General features: G+C 52.9%; 5 protein-coding genes across 5 annotated transcripts; 2 read left to right on the plus strand and 3 right to left on the minus strand.

Moving 5' to 3' along the window:
• Positions 1 to 739: 739 nt before the first annotated feature.
• Positions 740 to 7,925, plus strand: AB675_11378 (Phospholipase A I; the record flags this gene model as incomplete). The annotated part of the gene is made up of 4 exons (XM_018140218.1): positions 740 to 3,643; positions 3,809 to 4,030; positions 4,078 to 6,859; positions 6,907 to 7,925. 4 exons carry the CDS (start codon positions 740 to 742, stop codon positions 7,923 to 7,925), a joined length of 6,927 nt encoding a protein of 2,308 aa, XP_017999903.1.
• A 576-nt stretch (positions 7,926 to 8,501) lies between these two features.
• Positions 8,502 to 13,712, minus strand: AB675_11379 (Mitochondrial Rho GTPase 1; the record flags this gene model as incomplete). The annotated part of the gene is made up of 3 exons (XM_018140219.1): positions 8,502 to 9,588; positions 9,638 to 10,786; positions 11,812 to 13,712. 3 exons carry the CDS (start codon positions 13,710 to 13,712, stop codon positions 8,502 to 8,504), a joined length of 4,137 nt encoding a protein of 1,378 aa, XP_017999847.1.
• Positions 13,713 to 14,268: 556 nt separating this feature from the next.
• On the minus strand, positions 14,269 to 16,133 carry AB675_11380 (Lipase 4; the record flags this gene model as incomplete). The annotated part of the gene is made up of 3 exons (XM_018140221.1): positions 14,269 to 14,405; positions 14,494 to 15,783; positions 15,872 to 16,133. The coding sequence occupies 3 exons, from the start codon at positions 16,131 to 16,133 to the stop codon at positions 14,269 to 14,271; spliced, it is 1,689 nt and encodes a 562-aa protein (XP_017999985.1).
• A 988-nt stretch (positions 16,134 to 17,121) lies between these two features.
• AB675_11381 (uncharacterized protein) lies at positions 17,122 to 18,082 on the plus strand (the record flags this gene model as incomplete). Its single annotated transcript, XM_018140222.1, has 3 exons — positions 17,122 to 17,600; positions 17,650 to 17,833; positions 17,888 to 18,082. The coding sequence occupies 3 exons, from the start codon at positions 17,122 to 17,124 to the stop codon at positions 18,080 to 18,082; spliced, it is 858 nt and encodes a 285-aa protein (XP_017999837.1).
• Positions 18,083 to 18,121: 39 nt separating this feature from the next.
• Positions 18,122 to 18,734, minus strand: AB675_11382 (Microsomal glutathione S-transferase 3; the record flags this gene model as incomplete). Its single annotated transcript, XM_018140223.1, has 3 exons — positions 18,122 to 18,293; positions 18,397 to 18,633; positions 18,685 to 18,734. 3 exons carry the CDS (start codon positions 18,732 to 18,734, stop codon positions 18,122 to 18,124), a joined length of 459 nt encoding a protein of 152 aa, XP_018000082.1.
• Between the last annotated feature and the right edge of the window lie 773 nt (positions 18,735 to 19,507).

Below are 19,507 nucleotides of genomic sequence, written 5' to 3' on the forward strand. Positions count from 1 at the left end.
TCGTATTCAGGCCCGTGGAAGCTTGCTCCTCGGGTCGCGCTGTCAAGCACCCTTGCCTCAGCGCATGTGTGTATACAGCGCCGAAAGCAGCATGTCCCAACCCTGCGCTTACTTATGCGCAACGGTGCGTGACGCTGTTGTCTTCATGAAGTCATGAGCCGCCGCCTGGAAACGTGGAACTCATGAGAATTGAGGCTCGCGGTCCGGTGCGGCTTACCGAAAAGGCTTACCCCTGCACCTGAACCTTCGGTAATTAGGCCCCACTATGGCGAGGTGCTGTAGGGTCGAGTCCAGTTCCACCGAATACGACGTGCGCATGCTCGCTGTGCCAGCGGCCAGCCTGATGTGGGAGAGTGCTCTCGTCGTCACAATGCAGCCAGTTCTGTCGTCGCGACCTGTCACGCGTAGTCGACCTGACTTGCTGGCCCACGAGCACGGACTTGATGGGCAAAGCTGTCCGTTCCGGCACATTGAGATCGACGAGAAATACGCGCCCTAGGACGTGGAAGCAACCCACTGTCGAGAACCGAGCACCTCGGTGTGCTAAGCAGTACAGCGTCAGGGGGATCATATCGCGGTTCGGGTGTCCTGAGAACTGCTGAGAGGGAGGTCTCCCTGTCGACACTATATATGAAGCTCGAATGATCGTGGGGACGCAGCAGGTGCGCCAACAGACCGGGAAGGCGTATTGCGGCCCAAACGTTGGCTGTCCGCCGCCTGACGTTTGGGTCCAATCAAGATGCAACAGCACAATCAACAACGGCCCAAGGTGTATATTCCGGACCAGGGGCAGTACTACGACGATGTTAGAGGCCAGTTGGACGATCTGGAGGCAGAGGAGTTGAGCATCAGGGAGGAGGAATTGAACCTCAGACGGCGCCAGCTTGAGTTGAAAAGGCGACGATTGATGTCACCTGGTGGTGGTTCAAGCACATCTTCGCTCTCTGGTTCTCAAGGTTGGGGCGGATACGATCGTGGTCCACCTCCTACACACTACCGAGATGCATCATCACAGTCGATACCTCGGGCAACAGACGACAGAGGCCAACATCATTTCCCGAACGCACCGCCTCCTAGAGAATGGGATGATCGGTATCAGATGCCCCCAGCGCGACGCTTGCACTCTGCGCCACAGCAACAAGGGTATGGCTATGGACCTGAACCTCAAGGTCCGCCACAAGATGAGCGTTTTCACAACACTGATGCAGGTCATTGGCAAGGTCGGCATGCGTCGTATGAGCAGTACGACACCTATCTCACGCCGCACTCACCACGATCGCCTCGCTTGCCTGCTGCATTTCCCTTGGACGCACAACGCGAATACACCTATGATCCCTTACGTCGACAGCGCTCTCGTTCCGGCAATCTCGACGTGCAAGCCTTTGATCAGCAATGGGATCAAAGAGGCCCACAGGGATACGACGGTGGATATCCAGGATGGCGCCCACCGTCACACTCTCCACATGGCTCACAAAGCTCGGTAGGGCCTCCGGACTCGTCGGATTACGGGCGACAGGCGCCGTCAGTCGGTTCAAAACAGGTGTCGCCAAGCGAGACTCCTCTGACAGGGTCTTCTGTGAGCAAACCAGCTACAGCCACCAAGTCCAACAATCCGTGGCACGACTACCTCAGATTTGCCGATGGAGATCCTGGTCCGATTGATAGTGTAATTGTCGCGGAAGACATTGCTACCAGTCTGCAACCTTCACCAGTCTTGACCAGTGCAGACTCACTGCAAGCTGGATCAGTGGGGCAGACTCAAACAGGTGGACCTACTGCAGAACATGTCGATGCCAGTCTGCAACAAAAAAGCCAGGTTGAGATCGTCCAGGACCTAGGTCCGTCAAAATTACCTTTCGTGCCGGTTCCGGAAATCATTGTCGGTGGTTTACCGGACGACGTCAGCAGCGGAAATGCCACCGATGATCCAGCGCAGCAGAACGAGAAAACCTCGCCCCTTTCTGTTCTGCCGCTGACGGGTCAAGAGGGTCAAGAGGGTCAAGAGGGTCAAGAGGGTCAAGAGGCGTTACAGGCGCCTGATAGTCCTCAGCTGGGTTTGAACATTAGTTCCGTCGCGGTCGCACAGACTGATGATCTGTCGGGACACGCAGATACTCGTCCAGACGCTGAAGCTGTAGTCTCTGAGCTCAAGCTCCCGGACACAAGCGCCGAACAAGCAACTAGCCCAGCACCAAAGGTCGACGAAGATGAAGGTGATGATAGCGAGAGAGAAACGATAAGCGGATTCGACGAGATAGAGACTTGCAACTGCGGTAAGGCTCAACCTGGCAAGGACGAATGTTACTTTTGCTGGCCATGCAACGGAACCATCTTTTGCAAAAAGTGCTGGGATAAGTGCCCACCTCACAAAGGGAAGCTACTCGGCTCTCGCCAGGTCGGAGTACCACATGAGAAATCCGATCCTATGGTCGCACGACGTATCTTCGAGACACTACAATCTGATCGAGATGCTAAAGAGCAAGCACGACTCCATGATCAAGACGAGGATACGTCTTGGTTCGGCACCGGCAAGGACACCGATACTGGCGAAACTGTGTTCCGAGATTTTGGCCGATACAGTCGCCTGGTTGAAGAATTGTCGAGCAGACGTCGGTTGACGCGATTTCCAGCGCTTGTGTCTTTCGTGGGTCAGACTTCGGCAGGCAAATCTAGCTTGATCAGGCTTCTCGTCGAGACGCTGGCGCCGCTTTCTGCGGCTCCCGAGGTTCCTGTAGTTGGATCTAACCTACACTCGGACGTGCCTACTAGTGGTGATGTTCATCTGTATCCAGATCTCACCACTTTCGAAACCAATCAGCCCATCTTCTACGCTGACTGCGAAGGTCTAGACGGCGGCGAGCGGCAGCCGCAGGGAGCCAGGCGTAACAAGGCACCCAGCCCGAACCCAAGGACTCAATCCTTCACCAAGCATATCAGAAAGCAGCATCACACATCAGAGCGTGAGATTACCTGGGCCAACACTCCTTTGACTACAAGCAGAGAGTATCACGTCCGACACCTCTATCCACGTCTGTTGTTCACCTTTTCCGACTGTATCGTCTTTGTCACGAAGAATCCAAGAGTCATTGAAGGCGTGATCGAACAGCTCATTGACTGGGCTGCGGCCGCACTAGAAACTTCGTCCAATCAGCCTGTCCTTCCGCATGCAATCATCGTACTGAATGCTACAGACAGTGCTGCCGATCCAAACCTGTGGGATGTGAACAACTCGACTATTGACCTTCTGCAAAAGGTAGACCGAGCTGTGCACCAAAACCATAAGCTACGGAAATTTGCGGAGTTTTGGCGAGAGAAAGGCAGACAGATCGAGACCGTGGAAACTCTGCTTCTCTCGTACTACTCTAGTATCCGCGTGGTGCGCATGCCAGAAAAGGGCCGTCCTACACTGATACACGATCAGGTACGCAGACTGTACGAGGAGATCAAAGAAGCATGTTCAAAGAGCCGAGAATCCAAGCACCAGCTGCGGATGCTTCTCAACTCTGATGAGCTCCAGCCATATCTGCAGCATGCCTTCGACCATTTCTGCAAGAATCTTGAAAGGCCATTTGATTTTGTTCAGGCTTCACTTGCGTTCCACCCAATTCCGTCTGATTTCGGCGGAAACATCTTGAAGATGGCCGTAAGTTGCTCTCCCATTGCCAAACTTGTACCAAGAAACGAGCGTTACTTTGAAGATCGCCCGAGCAGATGTCTCGGGTTTACAAAGAAGTTGCTCTCGTTGACCTTGCAGTCCTACCTTCGAGCACATACCATTTTCCCGAGTCACGGCTAACCAGATTCGCAGATCAATATTATGGAAGTCTGGAGAGACCGCCTCGACGGTCCTAGCATTATCAAGGAGCTGAGCTTCCTGGTTGCTTCCTGCATTATGCTCGACAGTGCTCGACGGAGGACTTTAGGTACTGCAGAGAAAGTTTTTGCCGGATATGTGCACCACTGCGACGACGTCCTCGAGAGCTTCTGCAATCTTCACTGGCCGTGCGAGTACGTCAATCCTATTACGATGGTAGATGTGTCAATGTTCGCGCCGGTCACCAGAGCAAAGGACATCAGTTGAGCAACGGCAAGGTCATTGCAGTCGGCACTTACGTTTCGGATTTCACAGCTGAACGCTATCGGGAGTTTTTTGAGTACAGTGTTGCCCATAATCTCCGAGATCTGTTGAGGCTACTTCACACGGCTACGCAAGGATCACTGGACGTAGGCCAGAAGGAGCTCGTCAAGGCGTCGGAGATCCATCGCGATTATGTCCTTGATCCCTTCTTCCGCCATCTCTCGGGCAGTCACCACTTTGTCAACCATACGGCTTGTTACAGTTGCCTGACCGGGCCACCAGAACATCCCCTGTGGTGCGGTCACGTTCTGTGCGCTTCGTGCGTACAAGCATATGGCAAAGCCCGTGGGCCGAGTATCTTTGAGATCACAGAGTGCCCCCTGCATCACCACGAGGTCGACGGACAGTATCGTGGTCGATGGCCAATCTTCGTGAAGCCCCCCGAGGCTGGATCTCGCGTCTTGTGTCTTGATGGTGGAGGTGTCCGTGGTATCGTTGAGCTGACCATTCTGCAACACATTGAGGCACAACTGGGTTCAGGCCTCCCAATCCAGGCATTCTTTGACCTTATTGTCGGGACCTCTACTGGTGGAGTGATTGCTCTGGGTCTCGGCGCCAATGGATGGTCCGTGAGTCGCTGCCTCAAGTCTTTTAAAGACCTGTGCCACCACGCCTTCAAACGGTCCTGGGCTTTCGGCCTGCCCGGCATGGACCATGTCATATCATTCTCAGGCGGCAGTTTGTACGACACATCGTCTGTGGAATCGGCTTTGCAACAAGCATTCGGTCTCGATCAATCACTTTTCGCGGGCCCACGTGATTTCCAGGACAACGAAGCTGCAAAATTTCGGACGACCAAAGTCGCTGTCACGACAGCCACGACAGGCGGAACCGCGGCTTTACTGGGCAACTACAACAGAGCAGAGAGCGGCGATGATGCGCCCTACACTTTTCCACGATCCGAAAAGCCCGATGCAGAGATCAAGATATGGCAAGCCGCAAGAGCAACATCTGCTGCTCCAACGATGTTCAAATCGTATGCTCATACGCCCTCTGGTCAAGTCTTTCTGGACGGCGCCATTCGTTACAACTGTCCCATAAAGCCCGCCTTACGAGAGCAGAAATTGATCTGGCCAGAGACCGCTGACCGTTGTCCTGACGTTGTTGTGTCGATTGGCACAGGCATAAACACCTTGAACCGTAAGCCAGTCCGAAACCTAGGTCTGCCACGACGCGGCTTGTTCAACGGAGTTCGCGCTCTTTACAAGACAGCTGTCGATAATATTGCCACAAGCTTGAATGCTGAGAAGATGTATCGAGACTTCATTGATAGCAGTCAAACTCCAGAATATCTGCAGGATAGGTTTGTGCGACTAAACCTGCGACTGAACAAAGATCCGCCAAGGATGGATGATACGAGTCAACTCGAAGAGCTCGAGGAAAAGACGAGGTCGCAATATACGAAAGACAAAGCTGTGGTCAAGGCCGTAGCCGACAGACTACTTGCATCGACCTTCTACTTTGCCTTGGAGCAGGAACTGGTCGCCTTTGGTCGGAGTGAGAATGATAACGGTCCCAGAACAGTCACTGGACGCATAGTCTGTCGCTTTGCACCTCATTCGGACGAGCTCAAAGCTCTCGGAGAGACGCTCAGGCGTCGGTCCAAGAATGCCTACCGCCAGCAGTCGGGCACCCACAATCCTTACTTCGTCGTATGTGAGCGACGGAATGGCATGGAAAACTCCGTCCAGCATGTCCTGGAACCGACCATGATTGATCAGATGAGCAATGAGGGACTCTTTTCCATGGATCGAATTAAGATTACACTGTCTGGTCGCCAGGCAGAAACGGAAATGTTCTTCTGTCTTGGTGACCAGCCCAAGGCCACGGTGCTGTATCCTATCAGTGGGTTCCCCCGATCCCTCATTGAGGAATTGAACAAAGGCCCAAAGGTGCAGCGCAGTCGATCTTCGCACGTTGCGAAGACCTCGCAGTACAAGCTGGATTGGGCAGACTTTGAGCGTAAGCGAGCTGCCTGGACTTTTGCTGCGGCGCGCTATCTGGACATGCAAAACCCCTTTCAACACTATGCTAGCTCAGAGTACGTGAATCCTGGCAATGCCACGACGTCGTTCCTTGACTCCCTGAAGACAAGGTTTGAGAGCGATCCCAGTCTCCCGAGACCTAACCCAGATGATCTCCCCTCAGCCAACATGGGCGGCAGGAGCTTCCCGTGGCGCAGCAAGTCGAAGCTTGTTCTGAAGTCAGCGGAGAGTCACTGGTCTACTGCCGATACAGTAGTCGCACACTCGTACTCAGAAGAAAGGTATGAAATGTCAAATGATAGCATGATTGCAGCGAAGGAAGTCAAGCTAGTGGCAGGAATGCATGAGATGAGTAATGTCGAGAAGAAGAAAGACGTGGCTGGATCTGTACAACTTGGACAACCGCCTTCCTCTCAACTCGACAGCGGAAAGGTGTTCGAGATCGACAGCAATCCCAACCAGAGCCGGCTGACAGCAGTACAAATGGTCGCTCAACACATGGAGAATACGGCTCGTCTCGAGGGTATGCAGAAATCAAGAGATGCTTCAGCATTTAAAGGACTTCGCAACACGGCGGAGGCAAAGGCATCAATGGCTACGATGACCTTTCCATATCACCCACCGTACCAGCCAGCCCCAACAGCTGCCAGCGGCCCAATATCAAATACTCGGAAGTCAAACTACAATCTTGACGCAACAGAGACGCCCGTATCTGCGATGACTGCAACGAGCCCAAGTACGGCGTATGAGGGACCAGTCTCGGCGATGAGCTCGATGAGCCAGGTGCGGCATATGAGGGACCCGTCTCGGCAATGAGTTCGACGACGACGACGCCGTACGGCAGGCCTGTAAGTCCCATGAGTTCGGTGGGCACGAGGCCGAACTTCTCTCGGCAGCTCGCATCGCACGACCATCGCCTTGGAAGCCATCTCAGCGCAAACCCATCTCGGCTACCAACGATTCCCGACCCACCACCTTCTCCCAAAGTAGCTCATTTCCCACGAATGCCATTTGACTCGCCGCCATCAAAGCCAAAAATTCCAGATAGTCCGCCGCCTGACTATTCCAGTGATCCAGATTTTAGGCCGACAAATGACTCAAAGGAAGACAAGAAGTCATTCGAGCAACGAGCTAAAGAGGCAGTCAAGGACGAAGCTTTTCCTCATCGAAACCAATCTGTACTCAATCGCAAGTTCTCCTGGGAGAGCATCGCCTCAAATGCGGCGGCGCCTGCGACCTCGACACCAGGGGCGATTTCTTCCCTCGCTCCGAGTCCGCCAATCTCACGAGCGTCAAGTCCATACTCGGAAAGGCCAATGAGCATTGCCATCTCGGAAGACATGCCTATACCGCCACCTCCGCCGATGGGCAAAGCACCACCGGTCCCGAAAAAGCCTAGTCATATGAGTGCGGGCAAGCAAGCTACTGTTGAGGATGGATCTGACAATGGAGAAGAAGAAGAAGACACGCTGAAGGAAGAGGAGGCCAAGAAGCTACAAGAGCAGTTGAACGCGCAAGCTGAAACAGCCGATCCTACTCAGACAGCGACTCCGGACCAAAACAACACTGAAGAGAGCAAAGATATGTATAGTGGTGACGATGACAAGGAGAACGACGAGAGCCAGGCTATTGCAGACGCCGCGAGTGTAGCGGAAGCTTATGTCGATGCAGCTGCTGTCAACAAGGATTCGAAAGATGATGTTGGCAGTTCTTCAACCGAAGATATGACAGCGACGATGAGGATAAGGAAATCGATGATGAGCTTGAAGCGAAATCCGAGCTGGATATCGCGGAGTCGATAGGTTCTCCACATCAGCAAACGAAGGCAGTGGGATGAAGTGATGAAATTATGATGGGAACCTGTACAGAAAAGCATCGAGATTGAAGTAGCGAATCGAGCGAAATGTCTTTGTTTATTGTATACAAGCAGATGCGTAATGATGATATCAGGGCCTCGCATTTGAGGACAGCGACTTCAACCTAGGAATTACGCATCCGGAGCTGCTGTGAAGTTGCCTGTGATTGTTCGCTGATGGGAACGAACGACAAGGTTGTCATCCGGCGTCTTGAATGCCAGGTATAAGTGCTTGGGTCGTAGGCTCGGTACTCATTACACTGACCGACGGGTCCTCCCAAGCAATTCTGGTCATCCGGTCTAGTTCTGAGCCTTGAGGGTCTGTTTGCGGTTTGATGGCATGGTTTCAATCACTGGCGACGGTCTCTTGGACTCTGCTTCATTCATCACTACTAGTGTGGGCGTTGATGAAGTTCAAACATAATCATTGAAATTTATCAATTATCTTCAGAGATGAATACTCACATCGAGACGCCATCGCTATGTACAGTGAATCTGATTAAACTCCGTATCGTGCTGTCCGTCATCCAATATCAGGATAGTCACTCATCCCACCACCACTACCACCATTACTAGCAGCTACCCCGGAAGCGCCACTAACAGACCCACCACTCAATTGATGCCTTTGATGCTGCAACAATGCGGCATTGCTACCGAAGTTCATCCCATCGTTACCACCCATCCACATGTCGAACCCACCACTGCCGTCGGCGCCCATGACACCATTCCAATTCCCGAACCCGTCAAAGAGCATTTGCTCTCCGTTCTGGCCCGTGCCGAAGGTGACAGTGGGGATGCTGAGATCATAGAAGCCGTCGAACATGTTGTCTAATTCGGAGAAGGCGACTGCTGAGAAGTCGGAGTCTGTTAGGGAGGGGAATTTCGACATGTCGTTGTAAGGCGTTTGGGCATTGTTGGGTAAGAGGCTTGCATCGACAGTCCCATCATTGTTTGCAGCATTATTTGGAGTAGGTAGAGCATCAGTAAGTGGCGTATGCTGATAGCTTCCTGTGCTGTCGAGGCCGTTCGATGGAGCACTGTTAGCGCATGCAGTCGTGCTGCGTGACGGAGTAGATGTATAATTGCTCTGTGGCGTATTGGTGGAGTGCCTTGCTGCTGCATCAGATAAGAGACGCAGAGCGTTGCCATTAATGTCAGTATCCGAAGGCGGCTGTTGCGGCTGGCCAACGACTCCTTGGCCTTGTGTCCTTCCTTCGAATGGACCGTACTTGCATACGGTCACCTCGCTTTCCATCGCGGACGCCAATGAGTCGATCTCGCCACGCTTAACTCCCACGGGATTCTGCATTGATTTGAGAGCTTTGCGACCTAGTTTGGCCATAGCATCGGCGGTCCACCAGTACTGTGATAACGATTCAAGCATTTCAGCACGAGTACTTAGATTGTCCTTTTGTTCCTCAGGATTCGTCGTTGATGGCGAGCGAATGCACCGGTAGGCTACAGTCAGCGACAGGCCGATGGCGTAGGGAACGAGCGGTATAGGAGGGCATTCTCGGGGTGGCACTTCTGTGAGAAGAGCTTGTATCCGATCTGCGGCAGCGACGCGTCGCTTATAAGACGCTTGTGCCGGTGAAGCGTTTCGGCAAGACCTGCGATCATTAGCTACCAGCTGTTCGGAGGATTTCTGGCTAGACTTACAAGATAGCGATGACATTGTACCCGATCTCCAGGACTGTAAGTTGTCCTGGACCAGTGTTGTCTTGCAGGTCGATGCCTTGGAGTAAGGACGACCATGATGGAAAGTCGTGCTCCCACCCGCTAGCATTGGGATCGTACGAAGCTGGTCTGTAGAATTCGATGACCTTGTCCAGGAGCTCTCCGAGACGAATCCATACGAGAGCACTTGGAGCTCGGATTGACGAGTCAATCGGTGGCCGGGAGAGGTCGATATCGCGATCTGCAATCATGATTGGTCGACCGCCTATACAGGCGTTGAACCGATCGAGAGCCCAGATCATCCACCATGTCATGCTTGCTTGGTCTACTAGCGTTCTTCCGGGAGTATGAATGTGAAGTCCTGCGGTCCAGGCATCGTGTATAGCTTGCGACAGGTGAAGTGATGACTCTTCGATACCTCCAGGTCCGTCATTATGCAGATGCATCAGCGTGAGGATCTGTACCTTCGTCATGCGATCTGGCTCGAGATCCGCCTTCATAGCCGCGTCAAGACCGACATGTAAGCTACGTGCGAATGGGATTGGATCGAGCAATGGCCCGTCGTCGTATAGTCGCAACCACTCCGATGCATCTGGAATCTTGCAAGTGATGAGACATATCGCTTGAATGAGGAATAGCGAGGTCGTTCCTGCAGTGTAGTCGCGCAGCAGCTTGCCGCAGTCCAGAACGGGAAGTAGGCCATCAAAGCATGAGATATACGTGGTCACCAAAGCATCTTGCGTTGCCTTGGGCAGAACCCGGAAGGCACCCACAGATTGCAAGTAGTTTCGGTACTGAGGAGTTAACATCCTCTTCCCTCCGTCGGCTCGAGCATACTTCTCGACATTGACAGGAGTCTTCTCCCCTGATCGGGTCTGGGGAGGATCAGTGGCAGGCAAGTGTATTGAGTCGTGTGTTCGGCTGTCATCCTGTACGAACGTGCCTATCCTACTGACACGAGGCCGCTCGCTACCACGACCGAGATCCGTCAAGATAGACTCTGGATTGAGATCACCCACGAAGCGGACGGGCTCTTTGTGAGTGAGATTCGGGAGGACCTTATCTACCCCGTCACTCTCTGCACGTTGGTCCGGGGCTCTGGTGAACGTATGATTGCATCGCTTCTTCTTTCTGTAAAGTCAGATCAGTATCGGATGAGGACCGTGTTCGGAAGACCGGAAATCCTGAATAGATTCCCGCAAATCGCCTAGGAGATCTACTCACTTCTGACAGGCAATGCAAGCGCGTGCTGCTCGTTTCCTGGCATGGAATGCTGTCGTATCCGCTTCCCAGACCACCTGCATGATAGACAGCGGCTTCTCAAGACAATTCCTTTCGGCGCTGTCCCTTCCCTTTGGGGCCGCCTCAATTGGCAATACGCTCGATGCTCGTGTTTTGTAAGCTGGCTAAGATCGTGAACGAGGGATTGCTCTTGTCAGGAGTCTCGACCAGGTGCGTAGCGGACCTGGTGCGGGCAGCACTGCCCTATGACCAGGGTCTGATGCTGTACAACACGCGCTTATGGTCACGTCGTGTTTACGATCTCACTATACTTCGTGACGGTCTACTGTGAAATGTCGGATGTTGTCTCAAAGAGGAAGACAGGCCGCAGAAATTGAGAACGGGGATCTGGCGCGGGGTTATGCCAAGCAACTTGAACGGGGATATCGCGCATTATGTAAGCAGGATACTCGAAATCTCTTTGCCGCTCACAGCCAGGGCCCAGGGGTGCTGTCACATCGCTAAATATCATCACCTTACTTTAGCAAGAAAACTTCCAAAGCTCTCTAGTACCTAGCCTATTAGTATAAGGCATAACACTGAAGATGCCTCATAGTACTTCTAATCAACGGGACCGTGACGGAGGAACACGTTATGCTCCGTCGGTCGCATGAGCTCTTGACCTTCGGAAGAATGGCTTGCTAACAGAGAGACAGTGTTACTTGCTGGGAACAGAAGCCTCCGTCAGCATGAGCGTGTAGGACATGGCTGCTTGTAAAGATGACACGCTACGTCGTGTCCGTCTCGTAGATGACCAGTGACACCGTCGTTGTTGCCTCAAAAGCTTTGGATATTTGCCTCGAAGGAGTGATGTCTCTCAGTGTTCGTGGTATACCGACACGGAGATCCCGTTCCAACGCCAGACGCTTACTCACGCAGTGCCACTAGCCGCCTTCCTGAAGACTAACACCGCGGCTGCTCCCGCGCATGCGGCCGCGCCAGCCGCAATGCCGTATCGCATCAACTGTCCGCTGTCCTCATCCTGTAGAGGCCGAGGGTATGCAGTGATCGGTTCCAGTCCAGCTTCTGCGATTGCGACGAAGAGCTCCTGGATCGATGGCCAGGTGACGCTTGTATGAATAGGCGGACCTTGTGGCATCCGCTGAATGTTCGCCGTATACTCGTCTGGCTGATGTTCAGCGCGTTGAGTTGTTCGGTCCAGATCTGCTTTCAAAGCTACGTAGACACTTGGTAGCTCCTCCAGATGAGGGTGTTGTTTACGGATGTTTGGAATATACGCAAATGAGTCCGGATCTGATGAGTCGTAAGTATAGACGATCACATCGCATTTATCCAGCAATTTGCTCTTGTTGTCGAGTACAGCTGTTTCTGACTCGCCCAACTCCTTCAGAATGAGATAGCATTGCCTGCCACCTGGTAGCTCGACTGTGTTGACAGCTGTTCGGGCCTGAATGGTCGGTCTGTAGGTGCTGCTGAAGTGCTGCCCCAGCAGTGTGTCCAGCAAGTACGACTTCCCTGACTGAGGCGGACCAAGGACATGCGCCAATATAACGTTTCTTCCCGTTCGTCCTGGCCGCCGTCTTCTCTTCCGTGCTTTGGTGATCTTCAACGCTGCTGTCGAGTTGGGTAATGACCGATCTGAAGATTCGAAACCTAGGTAAGCCAGGTACTCCAATGTTGTTGTGGGCGACATGAAAGTCGTCATAGACCACTGCGCTAGCCAGCCCTGGAGTGTGACATGGCCGGCGTCATTGCGTACTGTACATGCTGGAAAGTCATTGTCACGCCAAAGCTGAGGCACCCCTGGAGTAGGCGCAAACAGGGCGGCTAATTCCTCGTGCTTCAACCCGCCATCGTTGTCTCGATCTGCGGTGAGAAAAATGTCCACGAAGAAGCGATAGCCAGCTGGCGACAGTTCTGCCGATGCAAATTCAGGCACGTCGAATTTGGGGTGTAAGAAGCTCTCTTGCAAGGACAGGCTGTCGGTATACTGGAACGTCCTTAGAACAATCCATACAGTCTCGTGACGGCCCTTTTCCGCATACATCTTCATGAGAAGGAGGAAGCCTTGGGCGGTAACGCCATTTTCAGTTACTGCGTCTGCCGACGTACTCTGAAGGCTATCCTTGACTCCGTTCAGATCGCTGTCATTGAGCGGCTTGTCGAAGCACTTCATCTGGAAGTCTCCCATCTCCTTATCGTTGAGTACGCCATCCTTGTCCTTGTCACAGAGGTAGAATATCCTTTCGAGGGCGGACACAGCAGGTTGCTTCAGAGCTGATTCTTTTGCATCGAACAGAGGAGCTATGGGGTGTGTGACTGCTTTCTGGCAAAGGAAGAACGCCTCGTTGACGTTCGAGTGCTTCCTGGCGCTTGTCCGTATGCAGCAATCGATCTCTTTGAACTCGGCCATCACAGGCAGCATCTCTTCCTCGACCACCTGCGCCTTCGTAGAGTTTGACAGGTCTGACTTGTTGGCACATAGTATTACGGGCAGATTGACGCCCAGAGACCTGAAGTAGGGCATCCAGAACAGCGCAACTCGCTCGTACGAGTAGTGATCACTGTAGCAGAGAAGTATGCAGTTCGACTTTCGAATCTCTCGAGCGAGGTTGGGTCGTTCTTGCGGAAGCGCAGATGTGTCCACCACCGTTGTGTTCGCATCTTCAGGTGTGCCCAGCGTGGGAGGAATTGTTATTTGCGGAAGTACGGGCTGGATCTTACTGCTCACGAACGAGTCTTTGACGAGGGAGGTAATCAAGCTCGACTTACCGGTGCCCTCGTCGCCGACGACTGCGATCCGCACCGTCACCATGTTGGGTGTGCTTTACTCATACAACGCGTAGGGAAGCATTTCTACCGCGCATTCGAGCTGGGCAATGACAAGTCAGGGCGGCCATTGTCACAGTTCACACGAATGGTTTAGACAGTGTCACAAGTTCAGTGTTGCGGGAGCGGACGATTTACATGTATGTACGGTCACTTTTGGCCCCCACTCGGGCTCACGATTTCACGTGACTATGATAACTCTTTGCAGTCAACCGGTGCGCCGGACCTCCAGACCATAAATTCGTGTTCAGAGATGTACAGAGTAAGTTCCAAGGAACGGGTGCGAGCACCCTACTCTGGACATCTCTGAACACGAATTTATGGTCTGGAGGTCCGGCGCACCTTCCTACAGTACGTACATGCCTTCATGGGTCTGCGAGAGCGGCAGGCACATCGCTGCTGTTGCTAGTATTTCGAGCAGTCGTTTCGCATGCGCACCTGCCCTCATCTGATATCCGAATGCATATGAAAATGAAAGGAGTCAGGCACCACGCAGGCCCGGGAGGCCAGCGACTGTGTATGAGGTCTACATCCGACTCGCATCATGACTCGATGTCCGACAGTGTTGCATCACCGAACAGCTTCTCAATGAGATAATCGATCTGTTCGACTCTGTAATCATCGACTTCAGTATACGCAAGTTCGGTCTTATTCGCGTCGAAGACGATGTTGGCAGGGTCTTCAATTCAGTATGCGGGCCACTCAACATTGGAACCTAGCCATTCAGGTCAGCGCGTCTGTCATACTCTTCTTTAGTGTCGACTCACCATCCTCGGAATTTGGATCCTGATTGTTGAAGAAGTTGATCCAGTGGCTAGACATCAATTTCGCCAGTTGAGCGTACGACTCAGGCTTGTTGGCGAAAGGGTTGACAGCCACGACCGTATCGTAGCCCTTTCCCTGAGTGTTGTCGAAGACGAAGGCGACTTCTTGGAAGTGCGTGCTGCCTATCGCAGGACCAAGGCCGTTCACAAGGACATTGAAATGGTAGCTGTAGACTGGGACATCTGCCAGAGCCCAGTGACGGCTGAACCATCTTCGCCCAGCCTGCTGGTTTAGGTCGCCAGCGAATGCTGCAACTCGCTTCCACATTGCACCATACCTGGCCAGGCTGCCGCTAGGACGGCCGTCTAGGATTGCTGGAATGCCGAGGCTGGGCACATCAGGATACAATGCTGATAGGACTGCAACAGTCTCGTTGTTGGCGCCTTGGTCCGTCAGGTAGGACTCCCACTGCTCCGTGGTGTTAATGCCAGCTTGACCTTGAGACGTACCTTCGTCGAAATTGGTGCCGATGAGAAGAGGTACTTTGACAAACTTTCCTTCTCGGACCAATTGGTCTCGCGGAGCAGTCAAAAACTCGCCGTCGGCGTATCGACCAAACCCTGGGTTCGTGCTGGTATTGAAAATATCGCTCAGTGTCCAGACATCGACTTCTCGTAGACACTGCAGCGTATCACTGGCGGACGTGCAATTCGTTTGCTCAACGATATCGTCATAGTATTCCTGCCACGGATCGCCTTCGGCTGGAATATCAGTGAATGTACTGGTCAGACCTGTACCACTTTCCTGGATTGCTCCCTGGAAGAGCCCGTCATCGCGACCGTCGTACGCTAACAGTTGGGACGCCACAGATCGAGCACCAGCGGACTCTCCCCAGATGGTCACCCTTGCAGGATCTCCACCGAAGCTCGCAATGTTTTGACTGTTCCACTCGAGCGCGAGTCGTTGATCGCGGAACGCGAGATTCCCAGCACCTTCTGCCTGCATCTCTGAGCCCCATAGGAAACCCCAGGAATGAAGCCTGTAGTTTATGGAGACAGCAACTATGGGGGAACCCATCTCCACAGATCGCTGGACGATGAAAGACATGTTATACCGCGGGTCGGAGCCCCCTCCCATGGTGAGACCACCACCATGAATCCAGAAAGCTACCGGCAGCTTGGCATCAGGAGCAAGCCCATGAGGACGCACGACGTTGACAGTCAAGCAGTCTTCTGAAATGTAGTTTCCTAACACCCAGGTGTCACCACCGTAGCCAATACACTGATATCCATCTGCAGTCGTCAGCAACGATATGTCTCGTACAAAGCCAGGACCGAGAGCGTGATGTTTGTCCCGATCTCAATTGACATGGACATTCACACTCTGTTGCATCCTTCGGTTCAGACCAGGACTCGTCCAGCGGTTGGGGTACTCGGAATCGGAGGTCTCCTACGGGTGGCTGAGCATAGGGCATACCGAGGAACTCATCCTGATTATAAGTTGGGTTGAAGCGGCCATAGTACGATCCGTTTTGCAACTGTACGGTTGGAGCATTTGTTGCATCACGGGGAGCAAGGTTGTCGACAGCCGCGGCGTTTACCAAGGAGGCCAACAATACTAGCTTCTCAAAGTGCAGTAGCATCGTGACAGTGTTCCTCTGCTCGCAGCCAATTCCTGCGGAGCAGCTAACTCACGGACCGGGCTTCATCGCTCATCTTATACATCACCCGTCAAAGCACCGCCGGTGCCGGATTGCCATTTCTCCGCACAAATTTCACCGCTTATGCTGCTCGATTCGGTCATCGAACTTTTCCGATTCCGCTCATGACACTATGGTAGCATTCACAGCAAATGCCATGACATTCCCCGCAGTCTAGCGGGATGGGGAAGTGGAGAGCAGACCACATGATGTTATACCCTCGTCGGGACTGTGCTGGCTCATCACAGGATGACCGTTCGTGTATAGCCGAGGAAGATTTCGCGAGACTTGACTGCGGACCTGACTCTTGATGCCATTCAAGTACATAGGGTGAGTTGGTAAGTTGACGGTCCCGACTCCGGAAAGGAGGTCGTACCTGATATCCTTGGCGCCAAGTCCTTTCGTAGACCTTTGTGTCAACCGGTCTAACTCATGTCATCCGGTCTGGAGTTGGGCGCTTCCTTCGGCTGGACAGCCTTCCTTCGGCTTCATCTTCCCATGTACGTGCAATCTCAGCTCATTCTTAGTAGACCCTAGCGCAACAACAGGCATACGCTTGACATTACTGATTTGAGCAGCCACTTTCGAGCAAAGACGGCCTTCCATGAAGTATTGCTGTGCATCAAGTATAATTGTCAAACAACAGCGAGACCAAGAGTTGGGATCAATCGTGACAGCCGCTGGTAGGAGCAGCTGCGTTCTGTCAACGGTTGACTGCGTTGTCACAATCCACCTGACCGCTGCGTGATACAGCGACCACTCGTGTGAATCAGGCGAGCCGGCAACTTAGGCGACTCGGGCGGGCGCCATCGTGTGAGTCACCAGTCGAGCTTAACAGTATTGACAAGTCTACACACATATCTTTTCTCTCCCTTCGATCCTTTCCTCGCATGGGTGAGCATTGCGCAGCACTGGCCTCGAATAGATCACCATGTCAGTAGCCGACACCCTAGCAGAGGAGTCGCTGTCCTTCTGGGAGAAGGCTGCCACGGAATGGGACACGAGCATTGCCTTGGAGGGCAATGACTACTGGACCTATCTTCAGGAGCCCATGCTCGCTCGACTCTGCAACGTCTGGTGGGGAGAAGATCGAGCTCTCGATCTAGCCACAGGCAATGGTCTAGTAGCACGATGGTTGATACGACAGGGTGCGAACAGCGTAATCGCTACCGATGGCAGTAGGAATATGCTTGGGCTCGCGGAAAATCGCACCAATCAGGCGGAGCCTGGTGTTGCGGGAAATTTGCGATTCGAGCAACTCGATCTGGTCAACGATGCTGCAATGCATACCTTTGCAGCGAAGCAGGATTTGTTCGACGTGATCACGGTCAACATGGCTCTCATGGACATTTCCGCGTTGCAGCCGTTGGCGAAATTAGTCTCACGGTTGCTAAAGCCGGACAGTGGAAGGTAAGTAGGACAGAATCACCATCAGGACAAAATGCTCAGAGGCTCGCAGGTTCGTAGCTACATTGCTCCATCCAATCTTTTTCACAAGTGGGGCGAAACGGTGCGTTGAGATCGACGAAGATGAAGACGGTAATCGCAGGATCCACAGGTATATGAAAGCTGAGAAGTATTTGACCGCCGAGGCACGCAAGGTAACGCTGATGCTACCGAAGCCGGTTGAGTGCGGTGCACAGGTGCGATATCTAGACTCCTTCTAGACAATCTCCTACGCTAATGGTCGCGCGCAGTTGATGTTTCATCGACCACTTCACGAGCTATTCGCTCCCTTCTTCGCCGAAGGTCTCCTGCTCGACGCGCTAGAAGAGCCGAACTTTGACGCGTCTTTCGTTGACAATAGCCGGCCCTGGGCTTCGAAAGGCTTTTTGGAGATGCCCAAGCTGCTTGCCTTTCGATTGCGCAAAGCTACTTCAGCGAAGTTTTAGAGCTTTCAATCAAGCAAATGCATTACAGAGAACCAGTGATCAACTTTCCCCCAACAGCAAGAGCCATGCCCCAGAGAGCAAGCTGGAAGCATAGTACGGCATTCCGAGATACCGTCCCCTGCCGTTGGGCTTCTCACTGGTGATGTATCCGTACGCAAACAGAGCTCTGGAGACGACCCATCCAAGACCCGAGATTGCGGTGGCACGTGGACTGTGGGCATGGTCAGCTTTCCGTTGACCAAACGGCAGAAGTTCAAAGCAAAGTTGGCTCAGCGAAAGCTTCGTTACACCATTACGGCAATGATGACACTTACTAAACGAGACCCGCGACGAGCATATATGCGATTGTCTGAGGCATGTGCTCCATCAAGTTGCCGTGAGCACGCTGAGCGCAATTGTACTTGTATGCGTCGCGCGACTCCTTGACCTGCTGTGCCGAAGCGTAATGATTGGGATAAGGCGTCTTAGCCGCTTTCCTCAGTTGTCCAGCAACTGTTCCTTGAGCAAATGACAAGAGAGGCACGAGTCCTAGGGCGACGAGGAGAACATAGCTTTGAGCGGGTTAGCAGGGTGCTGATGACGAGTTCCTGGGGATCTGGTACCCGTAGTCGTTCGGCACCAATATAGTGGTCAATCCTGCTGCGGAAACCATCATGCTAAGAGTGTCGCAAAGTGAAGGGCGGTTTCAATGTCTGTCTGAAAACAATTCGTGAGTCTGGAGAGTCTGCTGAGAAGAAGTGGCGATACAAACCGTAGAGGAGCAGGAGCATTGTTTTTGTGAAACGGCACGGCCCAAAATTCGTCCGCCTCATTTCTCGATGATCCACCGTTGCTGAACACCATTGTTTCTGTGGCTTTCTTTTCGTGACATTGAATCCTGATCTCGCCCCATGAACACAGCGTCAAGCAGGCAACAGCATTGTCTCGTTTATTCAGCATCATTTCGTGGACCGAGAACGAATGTGCTCCGGTGCTACGGCACTCCCATCGTATTTGACCTGGAACCCGGACATAACATACCATGTGCTAGTCCCGGGCGTCACTTGCCTCGTCTCATAATGCCACCAGCAGATTGTGCGGTGACGGCGGCCGCCTCTTGTTTTGAACCGCTTTCGATGTACGATACTGATGACAAGCTCGAGATAGAATCGCTCGTCCTCGTCCGATACTTCAGAATCATGATATCAGAATAGCGTATTTCAAGTCATATTGGCACAGAGTATCAGGTTAAGATGTAGGACAGGAGACACAGAGAATGCAGCCATGCCATGTACGTTATATGAAGTGAGTCTCTGCTGACGTGCTACAGCAAGCGAATCACGTCTGTAGGTACGCTTTGGTAAGCAGTTGAACGTGGTAGGGCCGCCCGCCCTTGGCATCTCTAAAGAACGCGAAGCCCAGAAGAAAGCCCGGCAGGCAAGGCGT

This window comes from Cyphellophora attinorum, assembly GCF_001299255.1.
Source record: "Cyphellophora attinorum strain CBS 131958 chromosome Unknown Contig13, whole genome shotgun sequence".
NCBI lineage: Eukaryota > Fungi > Ascomycota > Eurotiomycetes > Chaetothyriales > Cyphellophoraceae > Cyphellophora > Cyphellophora attinorum.